General features: G+C 37.7%; 2 protein-coding genes across 2 annotated transcripts; both read left to right on the top strand.

Moving 5' to 3' along the window:
* Positions 1-1378: 1378 nt before the first annotated feature.
* On the top strand, positions 1379-4181 carry LOC143221310 (uncharacterized). The gene is made up of 4 exons (XM_076446783.1): positions 1379-1390; positions 2120-2169; positions 2317-2643; positions 3413-4181. The coding sequence occupies exons 1-4, from the start codon at positions 1379-1381 to the stop codon at positions 4179-4181; spliced, it is 1158 nt and encodes a 385-aa protein (XP_076302898.1).
* Positions 4182-8562: 4381 nt separating this feature from the next.
* On the top strand, positions 8563-14272 carry LOC143221314 (uncharacterized; the record flags this gene model as incomplete). The annotated part of the gene is made up of 3 exons (XM_076446786.1): positions 8563-8682; positions 13779-13840; positions 13950-14272. Coding segments are annotated over exons 1-3 (505 nt in total), but the record flags the coding sequence as incomplete, so codon positions are not given.
* Positions 14273-14680: the final 408 nt, after the last annotated feature.

Below are 14680 nucleotides of genomic sequence, written 5' to 3'. Positions count from 1 at the left end.
TATTATTTTCAGCATAAATCCATCGCAATAAATATTTGACACGACAGAAATCCGAATGATTTTACACCAGGGATACACCTCCCTCGAGGTTTGGTCTGGTTGACATATATGGACCACAACGGTGTGAACATGAAGCCGGGTTATATACAATATGCATGTAAAAGAAGAAATGAATTCAGTGAAAAGCTTGTTTCTAACATGATCGAGGGAAGAACTCGCAAACGACCGATGATATTTCATCCGTCACGTGTCAGACAACCAAGCGACAGGCCACCAATTCCAAGAACATGGGAAGTCTCTTTTTTTCTCTTTTTTTCTTCTCACTTTGATTAGTATAGGGATGAACTAGTTCAATTATCTAGAATGTAAGAGTGAATGTACGTTGTTTGAAACACGATAGGGCATTGAAAGTAGGTGATTGGTAGCTTCTGGGAGGAAGTTTTAATAGAACCTGAAGAAACATAATGTTTGAGAAATACTCTAACGAATATTCAACATTAGTTTACTTATTTTATTTATCATCTTGACATATGTTCTTCTATGATCTCTTATATTCAATTATCACCATATAAAACTGATCACTGAAATCTTTTCAGCTTCATCCCTCGTCGGGCTCAACGACTGGCCCATTTCTTTCAAAATGACAGCAGCAAAAACTTCACCAACCTAACCAGTTCTCATGCAAACCACCATCAACCCTGGCAACCATGCACGAAGTTCAAGGCTATCGAGTACCGATCTTCCCACGTTCTTGTACCCACAAGTATCTCACCGCGACCCTCCATCGCTCTGGCTATCTCCTATACCTGTTCCTAGGTAACTAAAATCTAGAACACCGGTCGCGGTCTTGTTGGTCGCGTTTTGGAAAGCACGGCGTCGACGGGGCGCGGTCCTGCGAACTTGGCTTGCGGAGGCTCGTTCTACTCGCATCTTAGATCGGGTGAACGCCTAGGAGAAGAAAGTGTCGATTTCCCCCGAAACAAAAATTACCGCCTCGTGAGCTGGTGTGCTTGCCTGTCCGTTTCGTATCAGCACGCCACGGTCTCGCCGCCAATCCGTTTCCATCGTCGCAGAGATTTCAGCCGGACGGGCGATCTCTTTCCAGGGCTGGGTCTAACAAGTGGGAGGCAGCCATTCGTCCAGTTGCGATTATGTTCTTTTTATCTTGTATAAAAGAGAACAGTCTTGCACGAGTCGCCCGCAATTTGTCCGCACCGGTTGTAGCATACAGAGCACATCTGGGTTTCGGTGCGACCGGTAGCAAGGATCAAGACACCACCGCGGCCATTTGTACACCTTGTTCCCTGACATTGGGATTTAGTCTACACCGTTACTGATCGAGGATTGGCTTTCCAAGATTCAGCGAGAAACTCGCAACATGCGTTATTCGGTGAGTTTGGTTGAGTTTGATTGTCGGTGAAGAGACTTTTAGGGTTCAGGGATCTATGTGGTTCATGTAAGAGGAAGAGTTTTGGGTAGGTTATAGGGACATTTTGGGACTATTTGCAATGCTATTTAACTATCTGCAGCGTAGTATATTTTGAATTTTGATAGAATAGATTTATTATAGTTTATTTATAAAATTAATTTGTAAAATTTATTAGTTTTTATAGTAGCTTCTTATTCATGATGGGATCATGACTTGATAGGTAGTGCAGATAGCTGTAATCACTTTGACTACTTTGGTGTAATTATTATCTTGGATATGGGTTACATTATCAAACGATTATCATCGTCTATGTTTACTTCCGTACTTTTACTGAAGCGTTGGGCTTATTATTACACGCTCGATGACTCGTTTATCGCATGATTGAACAGGTATTGCTTCCCGTTTGCGGAACAGGTTTATAAGACCTACAGTACATGTCTTTGATATTGGATTATCAGAATTAGCAAGTATACATTAGTCACTAATAGCTTTACGAAAACTAGAACACCAATCTTGTTTAGATTATACATTAAAAAAATTGTTAAAAATCTAGTAATGTATTTATAAGCATCTTCGATTGGAAGATAACTAGGAGCCACTGTTTGTAAACCATACTAAAAAATAACAGTAGAATTCTATAGACTCACGTATAATTTGTTCCATCCATTAACTTCTAATAAATGTTCACAGGTACTCTGCATCCTGCTGCTGGCTATCAGCGAGCCTCTACTCATCCACGCGTAAGTATTCTTACAAGATTAATTCCCGTTACCAGACCGTGTCAGACGTTTTTCTGTAACGCGATACTATTAACAGGCTCTCGATAAACCACGATTTCGCGTAACTAGAGACCGTTCATGTTATCAGACACTTTGTTCCTTTCACAGCAGCAAGGTGGTGTTAGTGATTCCACAACAGACGAGGCGTATGGGACCATCTTGGAGACCTGCACCAACGCGTTACAGAAAATCATCCCAAGGCAGCGAGGTTTATTATCACAGGTACCCTAGTTCTTCAGGACACTATCACCCAAAGAAATCCTTGTACGGAAGCCCACCGTTCCCTCATGGGGGTGATGACTTCGATCAAGGCTATGAGCACGTGAATCATGTGCACGTTCCTTATGGGAAAGGCATCAGTCATGCGATTTCATTCGGGAAGGGTTATGTCCCATATGATCAACTCAAAGGCAGCTTCTCCTTTGGTCGCGAAAGGTGAGGAAAACGTTATTTAGAATTGGAGTAAAATAAGAGGATAATCAAGTCCATTTTGTAAGAATATTTTGTTGTTGTTGAAAGCATCCAAGTATTTGGAGATTTATGATGCGAATCTATGTCTGCATTCCAGACTTAACGTTATGGATGAAGCGTTGAGAAAAAAGCATCGCATGAAATTAATCTATGCCCTAGTTTGCGAAATTCTTTTATACATGACGAGATAATGAAACTATGTGTTCCTTGTAACTGATTTGTATCTCTAATTAATTCAGGTCTTTTGTTGATTAACTGTTGTGGAAAAATAAGAGAAAGTTCTCCTGAAACTATATTAAATTTTGTTACAACGCATTAATTTACAAATCGTTGGAAGAATTAGCATTATAAATTAATCTTTATTAATATTCAGATATTAAAACATATAAAATATTACTTCCAATGGTATAACCAGTGGCACTGCTATTGCTTTGTCTGACCACTTGCTGGTCATTCTACTGCGGCCACTGAAATAATCTCATTATCTGATCAGACTTAATCTATTATTTTATTTATTCAATCATACTAAACATTGTAATTACTTTATCATCATTTATTAATTATTAATGTTCCACTAAGAAAATCAATCCTGTTTAAATGTTCTACCCTTAGACTTATCTTCATCCCTGTAACATTTATATAAGATTAAAATGTAAATTGAACAAAATTAATCACAATTTGATATTTAAAAATTTATTTTACCGTTATTCACTAACTATCAAAATTGTCACAGAAACCCAGGCCCACAGGAGCAGAAACACTCATCGGAATCAGAGTATCCAGCGACTCCATTCACATCATCTGATGCTGAGTATTCACCTACGGGAATACCTACGGGAATACCTACGGGCATACCTACGGGACACTCGTACGAACCCTCTCGTCCAGAAACGTTTTTCCCTGACCCGGAGAGTGCTTTGAATTACAATGAAAGACGAAACGACCACAAGAAGTACTATTCCCCTAGATCTATCGAGAAAGACCTCGTTGCAAATAGTCCAGTCGACCTCGGCCCTAACATGAACAAGGATCATATCCTCTTACTGCAACAAAAAGGTACTGAACTATACAAGAGCGTCATTCCTCAACCGCAAACTGGCGTATTATTACCATCTGGCATTCCATCGGCTACTATTGGCGGCAGCAAAGATGGGATCGTGTTAAGAGATACAGTAGCTTTAGACGAATACCAGCAGAAACTACAGGAGATGACCAAGAGCTGGCCACAATTTCTGGCTAATCAAGCTTTTGGTAATAATTTCCAAAGTCAACAAGTAGCTGCGAGCTATGCGACAGATGCCTCTCCATCTTCCATGTTTGGTGGTTCCATCAATTGGCCAGTAAACTATGCCCAACCGAAGCAAGGTTATGATGTCAAGGAGGACACCATGGAACCGCCACACGATTTCAGAACGATGCCCATTCAGACCTCTCCTTATCATTCGTTTCCTGTTCCCGTGAACATGGCACTTCAATCAGTTCCACAAGCGGTACACGGCTAGAACTTAGGATGGTTCAGGTTAGGTTAAATGTTTTTATGAATCACATGACATGCATGGCGGACGGATGCGCGGACCCATGTGCAATTAGGTTACGACAACTGGAAAAGGGAGAGGAACTATGAAGTTCTACGAGATTGTTGTCTTTGCTTAAGTTTTTGACGAATTTAAGGATACTCTCCTTTGTAGGATTGCTACAGATAGTTATGGCGGTTGAAATATGTAACTGCATTGTTAGTCAGATGCTGAGGATTTTATGTTAGTGAAAAGTCGAAAGTTATAATTATCAGGAGATCTATGTCTTGAAATGCAAATGTGTAGAGAAATTTTTTAATAACCATAACGGTATTTTTAAGTACAATAACGTAAGTAAATAAAATGCAAAAGTGAATTTACAAACTTGTATCGCAGCGCCATTAGCGTATAGTCTCTAATACGTTCTTCAGACACCGGTGAAAGTAATTTTTTTTTTATCCATTATTTCGCGACGAACAGCTAGGCGAGACAGGTTCTTCTCGACGTGGAAAGTTCGAATTACGTTCTGCACATTTTGTACTAGACTTGTACTTGAATTTTGAATCGTTTAAATTGTATATATCGAAGGGTGAGAAGTAACAAAGGATTTATTTCTTTTTACTTTAATTCTTTGAATCAGTATAACTTTAACACTTATTTTAATCTTTAGGCAATTCTCATTGGTTCCATTAAAACATCAATACACACGAAGAAGGAATTTTGAAAAATTCTTCCACCGGTAACATTACATTTCACGTACACAAGAATAAAACCTGGCATCCTTTCTTTCTTCAAAAGTGACCAGTCCACTAAAAAGGTGATCACGAGATCCAGGTAAAAATGAAATACACGCTGTACTTTCCTTCCTTGCTGCAATTATCGCTCAGTCCGTCAGCGTACATTCGATTAAGCCATCGCCACACGGGTTCATTTTTAACCACTTAACCTCGTGTAAGTACAGATACATGAATTCCTTGTCTGCCTTCCAACAATACCAATAATACCAATATACCTCTAAGCTTCCAAAAATCTACACTTCGTTTAAACCGAGACAGTAACATTGTTCGCAATAAACATTGTTCAACAAGATTTCAAATACAGGCATTAAATACATATTAATATTTAATTTGTTATAGGATAAGACTCTGAAAATTCCATTTAAGTTGTCAAGATGATGTCGACACACGAATAATATACATTTGAAATTCCACAAATTTACACTTCAATTAAACTGAAACAATTCCTTACATGGTCAAAGGTCTACCTATGGGAGATATTGAATGAAGGTATCAAACATTAACATTCAATTACCAAACATTATTAACACTTAATTTTCTATAGGATAAGATTGTTAAAATTTGATATCAATTATCGAAACAATATTGATACGCGTGGAAAAGACTTAATCGAGTGCACGGTCCAGCGATCAAGGCGGATGAAGCGATCGGTCGGCAGCCTCGAACAAGAACAAAATAATGATCGAATGCAATGGTCGCGAGGATCACATCTTCTCCGTTTACTTTCACTCCGAGGTCCGATGACCGGCTGAACGTTCGAAAGTTGAGAAAGTCGCTCTATCGCGCGAAGACGCGAGATCCTCCCGATCTTTTTAGTTCGCCGCCTCCACCTCGCCCCTAACCCCGCTGCTCGATCCTGAGAAGGCGCTTTATTATCCAGGACGAGTTCACGTGCAAGCTGGAAGGTTCACCGCACGAACAATCGAGCTCGACTTCCATGATGTTCACGAGCACTTCTGCGAGTCGAGTTTCTCATAGATGTTGCGTTTTATAATAACATTTCAGATGAAATCGAGGTCTCTCGAAAATTTTAAGAGTATAATTTTATTGTTTTTACTTCTTTCGTGGCGAAGGTAGAACTGCGGATAATTTAAAAAAAATTTTAACTTATGTAGATTGTTAAAGAAGAACATAATGTATTCGCAATATTTAATAGTATAAAAAGATAAGAATGAGAAGATATAATGTATAGATATTTTGAAAAATTACCGAGTTGATTTTTACCGTAAGTGGTAAGGAAGAAATTCTATGTTAGGACTCAAGCATGCTGATAACAATATTTTAATAAAATTGTGATAAATAAATTTTGTAAGGTCAATATCATTTCTCAAAACACTCAGAGACGGCTTTATTTAATCCGCGAAAGCCCCAGTGAGACAGAGAATAAAAAAAAGGAAGAGAAATAAAAGAGAGAAGGGGATGTCACGAGAAAAGGAAGTTGTAAAACTCGTTGGCGTTTCCATAGTTTCTCGTCACGAAAGAAAGTATCGAATTCTACTTATTTCAGGAAAACACTGCAGAGCCCGTTACGAGGTACCCAAGGCAGTAAATACCATTCTGATAAGATCGTTGATTTGCTACGACTTTGTAAGGTGGTTCATGCAAGCCAGTCTGTGAAAGGAAACAGAAAAACAGGTTGACAGGCATGCAGATGCGGCAGTTGTAACTTCTTGTAGTGTAAAGTGACTTTGAACAAGTATGATGGTTTATGCAGAAAGCGAGAATCGTTTTGAATTGAAGAACTAGATCTGAAGAATTATATTGACCAAATACGTTGTTTAATTGTCCACTGAAACTGGTTAATCCACTCAAGTTTGATCTTATTTGGTTTCTTTCTATCTTCTTATTTCTTGACGGAAATCTTTTGATTTTGTAGCAGAGTTTTCCTCTCGAGAAGCACTAGAACAGAATAAGATATATCTGAGACAATTTGTATTTTTCTATTTCATTTTATCATTTAAGAAACATACGATATGGCACAAAATTTCATTTTCTGAAACCATCCTGGTATAATTATTATTCAATAGCATGGTTCCGTCATGTCTCGTGCATTATGGAACTTTCGAGCAAACTGAAACAGTGTACACATAACACAAATAGCAGTGAAGTATCAGGGAAGTGAAGCATGAATTTCGAGGAATCAAAATTGCTAATTTAAAACAAACGTGCACGCGAACGTAAATTTCAACGAAGTTGAAGTTGATTAACAGGTTGGTCAACGGAAGTAAACAGTCGTTTGATCTATAATAGGAAGAAGGGATACTAGCTGAACAAAAAGAAAAAGGCCACCTTCTTTGAATGCTTGGAAAAGCGGAAAATAGGCACTTTGTAATTATCTCTTGACTTACGACTGTAATAAACTACCGCTCGATGTCTGCTTTTGGTATCGTCGTCACGGCCACTTTATTCTTCGCGAGAAGGAAAGATTTTTCTTTCCGGTGAATTCGAGTCTCTACTTCTAATGGATAAGATCAAGGAATAGCAATAGGCTGATTCACTCTAACACTGCAACGAAAGTGCATTCACTTAGTCGATAATTAAATCGACGCTTAATTAATCATTTCCCTATCTAACTATTTTTTACAAGAACTTAATCAGTACGTTTAATTCGTTTATTAACTTCGTGAAATTTCTTTCATATATATATGAATAACGTAGAAGCATACATCAAAACCGACGTGTACATCATATACGAAATCAAAGGCATGTAAACGGTCAACGTCCTCGAAAGTCTCTTATAACATCTGTTTAACGAAACTCGAATCTAACGCTGACTTAAAGTGAAATTATTAGAGTAACGGAGTTACTAGAAGAAAGTTTCAAATAAGGGATGCAAACATTCCCTTGAATCTCATTGAAATTACATTATAATTTCACTGGCATTTCCTCTAACAATAACAAATACCTTTTTTCTATCAATATCCTTTAACGTGCTAGAAAATGTAACGGGAGCAGAAACGCAGTCGAATTCTAGACCAACAAACTCATCGACCCCAAAATTCCACCGTTCTCGACCGAACTTTCTTCTTCTCGATCACCACGAGACTCTGCCATAAGAAAGGAAACGAATATTCATAAAGAGTGGATATTTACAAAGATCCGCAATACTCAAGGATTTATTGCATTCGCGAAAGCGATTGACCCAAGGTACTCTCGGTCAGGACATTCTTCTTGCGATATGGGCGACAGAGAGGACCCAGAGGGATCTGGAAAGTGGTAGGCTATGTAACGGCGCAGGGTAGAATTTCCAATTCTCCCGAGAAGAGAATCTCTCTGGGGACCGGAACACGAAAATGGAAGAAGTGAAAGGGCATGCCGGAGTCACCTCGAGTGCAGAGTCTCACGCGAATATATTCGATCTCTCCGCCTCACCTCTCCTCGTCCTCGTCAATCTTCTCTCCCTCGTGTTCCCTTTTCCGCCGTCTCTTTTCGTGTATCACCACTTTCTATTTCGTTCCCTGGCAACAGTCGGCCATTAAAGCGAACAACGCTCGTGAACCAGCTCGATTAATTACTCGGCAACCCGAGCCATCGTCAGCGTAATCGTCGTGCAATGACAGCAAGGTTGCGCGATGGACTTGACTGCTCTTCGTGGTTATGCTGCATCCTCGCGAAAAGAAGACTTCGTGGTTTCTATGAGTTTATATATACACTCGATGAAACGTTGGATGTACTTTTCGGAGTCTGGTATGGTAGGTATAACAAGTGATTCCTCGCATTGTCCCACTTTTACTCGTCCAGTTCGGGAAGTCGAAGAGAAGTGGCCAAAAAAGTTTCTGAAAGCGAAAACTGTTTCACATCTGGAAGTTTATTATTTCTGGCTTTGATTGCGTGACGATCTGCTTGAAATCATCGTCAAGGACATTGAAAAATTTATGATTTCTTAATTAATTCGTAATTCTAAATGAGATCGTAGAGAGCCATGGGATTTTCTTTCCATTGCGGTTAAGTGTACGAGTTGGATGTCGAGGAAAGTGACTACATGGCGATAATGAAGAGATTTAAAGATTCTTCTAACACCTATTAACCTTGTGTATAATAGTAAACGTTCTACTAACTTAATAATCAGATATTATTCAACTAATAAAACAATAACGAATTGCATATTCTCAAGATTTTATATAACTTTCGTGGGATACGACTTATAACATGACTATGTAGATTTGTATTTCACAATATTCATATGCAAGGCATGTATAACAACTTTTTCTATCCTACCCTACCTATTAGTCATTCAAGGTCATTCAATGTCAACCAATATTATTTAATAACTATTACCATAATCTTTCAATGTTATTTACCGTATTCAATTCATTATTCGCTTACCATTATGGTTATTCAACCTATGTGCTCAAGACAAATTAATATGAAATTTGCAATAGACGTAATGAAAACTCGAATCAACCAAAGATCGAAGATCAAACCGAAAACAGTTCCGCGGTGAAATCCAAGCTACTGGAAGCTTTAAAGACTATCGAAGAGATGCGGTATCGATCAAAGATCGCTTTCTTTCGCACGAGAGCGAACAGTATAGAATCCGTTTACGATTAAAAGCGGGATGCCAATCGATCGTGCGTTACCGTTCTCTCCGTTCACTTTATCGTAGCTTTTTAAGTCGACCAACCCCATCGGAATGTCAATGTCGAGATTCCTAATCGATTTCACCAGCCACTCGTCAATAGTTGCACGTATTGTAGTTACGACACCATTACCTTTGAGGCTGCCGCTGAAACGGTTTAACCAGTTTGGTCTGTTTTTTTTTCCTTCGCCAATAACATTCTAAACGTGTCTCGATTGCAATGAATTTCATTGGACAGGGAACCTTGACACTGGAAATTTTTTTTTTGTTATTCTTCAATATTTATCGATAGTTAAAAATTAATTGCTTCCTCATACCTTTTATTTTTCGTAACATTTTTACGTCACTTTTGCGTCCTATCCTGTAATTAATCTTCTCGTGGACCTAAAATAATAAATATAATAAATAATTAAATTTTATTTAACTTAGAATATAGTTCGTATCATATACGACCTCGCTCGATATGAAAATGACGTGTAGATAGATATTTACGTTATGTAAAGTAATCAGCCATCTTGATTAGAGAGACCTCGTAGGTTGCAGCATCAAATGGTATATCGTTCAAGAGCATGAAAGTGATAGTCCTGCAGCGATTTTTTTAACAAAACTGGTTTCTAGAGCATTCGAACTATTTATCTGACGGATGTCTTTGTAAGCATTCGACGGGGTCGATTACACTAGATAATTATACTCTTACCTTTCGATAATGATAGAGCCTTATGCAACGTTTGTTTTCACACTTTTCTTATCAATGAACGGGCGAGCTGTTTGGAACTTAGTATCGCATTTCATATGACACGGAATCGATCTTTTTAAATGTTAATAAGGATCTAGAAAAAAAAAGAAAGATTCCTGGATATTTCACATTACCATCAACCTTACGACTTTCACTTTGCGGAATTAAAATAAACCGTCCAGAAACGAATTCGTCGATGATTCAAAATGACAGTAAATTTCACGAGAAAACGCAATTTTCCTGAAAGAATTGGCTGTCTCTATTGAATTGTGTTTTACCTTTCGTTCATTTTGCAAAATTGTTCCATTCGAGAGTGGATAAATTTATTGCGAATTAATCGTATCCGTTGATAACCAATAAGATAGGAAGACGACAATGTTTATGTTTAAAATCGATATTGAATTCAAATAGAAATTCGAAATTGAAAGCCAAGAATTTTTTCTTTCTTCACAGATGAATTTATTAAGACCTGCAAAAATGTACACACACGTGGTCATGGGATGTGAGGTTAACTATACGAATACACACGCATACAAGTGCATCAGTATCTCTAAGATTGTATAAAGGAAAAAGTTAATGATTGTGATAAACTTTCCATGATCCAGCGATATAATGGAAATATATAATTTGCAATTTCCACAAAATTACAGTTTTCATTGCTAATCTTCAACACACGTGCACACGTCATTCGATTATAGATCGCATTCTCTTCGCTTGATTTTGACCTGGAAGTCAGGGAAATGCGCCGCTAGATGTCAGAAAAATTCAATTTGCTCGATTTATGCAATAGCTTTCGAGGAAAGTAAATTGATGCACAGAAGCGACGTAGGCCAGGGATCGTCGCATCGATGACGTTCGAGTCGCAGAGAACGAAAAGTGAAATGGAAAACGTTGCCTTTTTGCAGGAACGTGTGTTCACCGAGCGTAGATGATATCTCTCCGTGACGCATTGGAATACCTGTTTCGATATCGCACGGGAAAAGAGGATGTGAGAGATACGTCTTACACACAAACAAGTGGAAAAGTTTCGTCCATCTTGAATTCACTTCTGGATTTCTATTTTTCTTATTTTTCCTTAGTAATGAGCACTTAAAACTTTTAAATGATTAAGGTAATTTAGTTGATTGGTATATATGAAACTTTGCTGATGAGCCGACATAAATTTTTTCTTATCGTTCATCACGGTTAACCATGCTGAAAAAAGTATTTTTTCCAGTAAAGTAAATTTTTAACGAAATTTATTTTACATTAAATTGTTTTATTTTTTATTTTTTAAGATTGGTGTTTCAAATGATATTGATGGATCAGTCACCTTTTTATCTATCTTCCTTGGCAATTGATACTCAAGAAACAAATTTTGCTATGGCACAATATGTATGAATTTTTGAATGGTAAATTTATTGATTGTCGAAAAAATATAAATTAATCAATTATTTTATTTAAATATAATATATTTTATAGGAACTATACTTGCACAAGTCGATAATATTTTATTATGGGAAATTAAAAAAGATATTTTATACCATTTGATAAAACGATATAAATATATGTTCCGACGAAAACGATAAAAAGTAGTGAAACGATTTTCTAAGCATGGAATTCGCTATATTCACAAAGAAGGAAAGGAATAACGGAAGATGGATTAAGAAATTTATAGCGTTTATTGTGGTTCGTGGAGTCAGTTTTTATTATGGAAATACTTCCGTGCATTTAATTAGGATACACATTGTTCCGTGTTTTTTTTTAAATTCTTTCTCTCATTGTTAAGGTCGATATGGAAGAAGTAACTTTAATGCATTAACTCACATCACGTGATAACATTTACTTTTCATTGAAAAATTAATTTTATTAGAACATTACGTAGAAAATTAAGTAATTCTATAAATTCTAATATACTATCTAAACCTTCCATTAGAAGGGATAACTCGTTACATAAAGTATCGAGAAATCAAGATTCATATAATTGAAGTTATTCAAGAGCAATTTTCACTTCACACAATAAAACAAACCTTTCACCGGTGACTCCTGATATACCAAGCTTCAATTTCTAGAAATCTCATCGACCTCCTGCGATAATTACTTTACACACACATATACATACAATCTCTCTATCTATGCCACGACGACTGCTCGTAAAATTTCATCCGCGATAACAAATTCCAATTTGCATCGTTTACCTTTTCGACCTGTTCCTGTTACACACGACCCAAATCACTTTACGTTCAAAACCGTAATTTATGCACATCATGAAAAATACACGAGCCTTGGTAAAAGCGAAATTTGATCAACACTAGGAGCCACAAATCATAATCCTGGGAGAAAACTAAGCGTACGAAATTAAAATAAATCTTAAGGTAATCACGGACAAGTTTTCAATTGCAAAAATTCCAAAATTAATTCTGATTATATTTACAGTGTATCAACGGCTATTTTGGTTATCAAACATCCAGGAAAAACTAAACAGCAGCAGTTCACCTGTTCACTTCCTTGCGGAAGAAGACCTTGTTCCAAAAGATCGGCTATCGGCGATTTGCTTGTTACCCCAGAGGGGAGCAACACCGAAAATCGCCCGGAGCGCGAATTTCTCTGGTAGCTGGCTCTGGGTCACGGCCGTTTCTGCACTAACACACATGTGAATGACGCTGTTGATCCGGCGTATAGGTTTGAAGCGTGGCCCGTGTGCACGAGAGCTCGAACACGGCCACCTTCGATTCGAATCTCCTCCGCTGGTTGGGTACCGATCTTCGTCGCCTCCCCACCTGACTCACTCTTCCGGTACTTCATTCGGACTCGCTATATATATAAACAGGATCCTTGCTGGATATATATGACAGTGTGTTCCTGACCATCGAGGCGAGCTGACCGTAAAGGGACAAGAAGGTGCCGGAGGACCATGCAGCTGGAAATCAGTGTAAGAAGCAAGGAGATCTTGTGCTGATGAGACTTTTTTGGATTAGATTGATGGATCTGTGATGGAGAGGATGGAATTACAATTTTGTGACACGTTTAGTGGATCTGGGAATGATTAGATCAATGATGGAGTAGTGGAGTGTCCTTGTGGTGTTAGGGTAGCTGAATAACTAATTAGGGTTGCTATTTAAATAACTGATTCGTGTATTGTGATAGCAGAGCAATGGTAGACTGCTCAGGAGGGAATGTTGTATTTGGTTGTATTAGGAATGTTGGATGAATTGAATGTCTAATTTAATAATCGTATTTATGATGCAAAAATAACATAGATTTATTCATGTATCTTATAGCAGGATATAAAATTAGGAATTTAAATTCATAGATACATTTTCCTCTAATTAATTTCTATTGAATTTTACACATGACTTTTAAATGTCAGTCGTGTCAACTAGAAAGTAGATCAAATTATTTACTGATGCACGGATTCAATGATAATTTGTAATATACATTACTCTTAAAAAAAGGCCAAAAATGAATACTAATACAATCTCTTCTATTTACAGATGAGGTGTTTGATCTTCGCGACGACATTGACCGTTGCTTTTGCCACATTCGGTCACGAACAGTAAGTACTTAGGCATTTCAAATTATGACATACATTAGCTACAGGTGCTAAGTTTCTTTATCATCAAAATGGTAATTTTTATACCCATATTAAAACATTAACTTTTTAGTGTTCACATTAGAATCCACGTACCAGAGATAATTCAACACGAGGAAAAGAAAGTCATAAAATATGAAGATCATGGTGGACACGACCATGGAGGGGGTGGAGGTGGAGGAGGTGGAGATCATACGATAATAGTTACTTCACCTGGAGCAAGCCATGGAGGTGGTGGACACGGAGGAGGTGGATTTGGAGGTGGTTTCGGAGGAGGAGGTCATGGAGGAGGTGGGTTCGGCGGTGGTTATGGTGGAGGTGGCCACGGTGGTGGCAGTTTTGGCGGACATATCAGCTTTGGAGGAGGCGGTCATGGGGGTGGCGGAGGATTTGGAGGTAATAATCCAGATCAAGAATTTAAAATGCGTAGGAGGTTCAAATAGATTAAACAAATAGTCTCCTTTCGCTTGATAAAGGTCGATAACTGTAAACTTCTTTTTTTTCTTGAGAAACAAACACTTTTTATTCAACCTGAAGTTTTATAAAAATAACCATTACTCTTATCAAACATTCCAACGAGAATAGAAAAAAATCATAATTGTATGCATACTTTTACGTGTGGTGATTATGCTTGTAAACTTTCAGAGCAAACAAAAAGTGTTTTAATACTGTAAAAGCAAGAGTTTACAGACCAGAAAAAATCAGAATACTAATGTAGAAAAAGGAGAATTTCGAGCATAATTTATGAAATGATCGTCGTTTATACAGCACAGGAAAATCCTTCTTGCATTTCACGACTCCATA

This window comes from Lasioglossum baleicum, unplaced genomic scaffold (assembly GCF_051020765.1).
Source record: "Lasioglossum baleicum unplaced genomic scaffold, iyLasBale1 scaffold2214, whole genome shotgun sequence".
Taxonomy (NCBI): domain Eukaryota; kingdom Metazoa; phylum Arthropoda; class Insecta; order Hymenoptera; family Halictidae; genus Lasioglossum; species Lasioglossum baleicum.
This window is presented reverse-complemented; position numbering and strand designations above follow the sequence as displayed.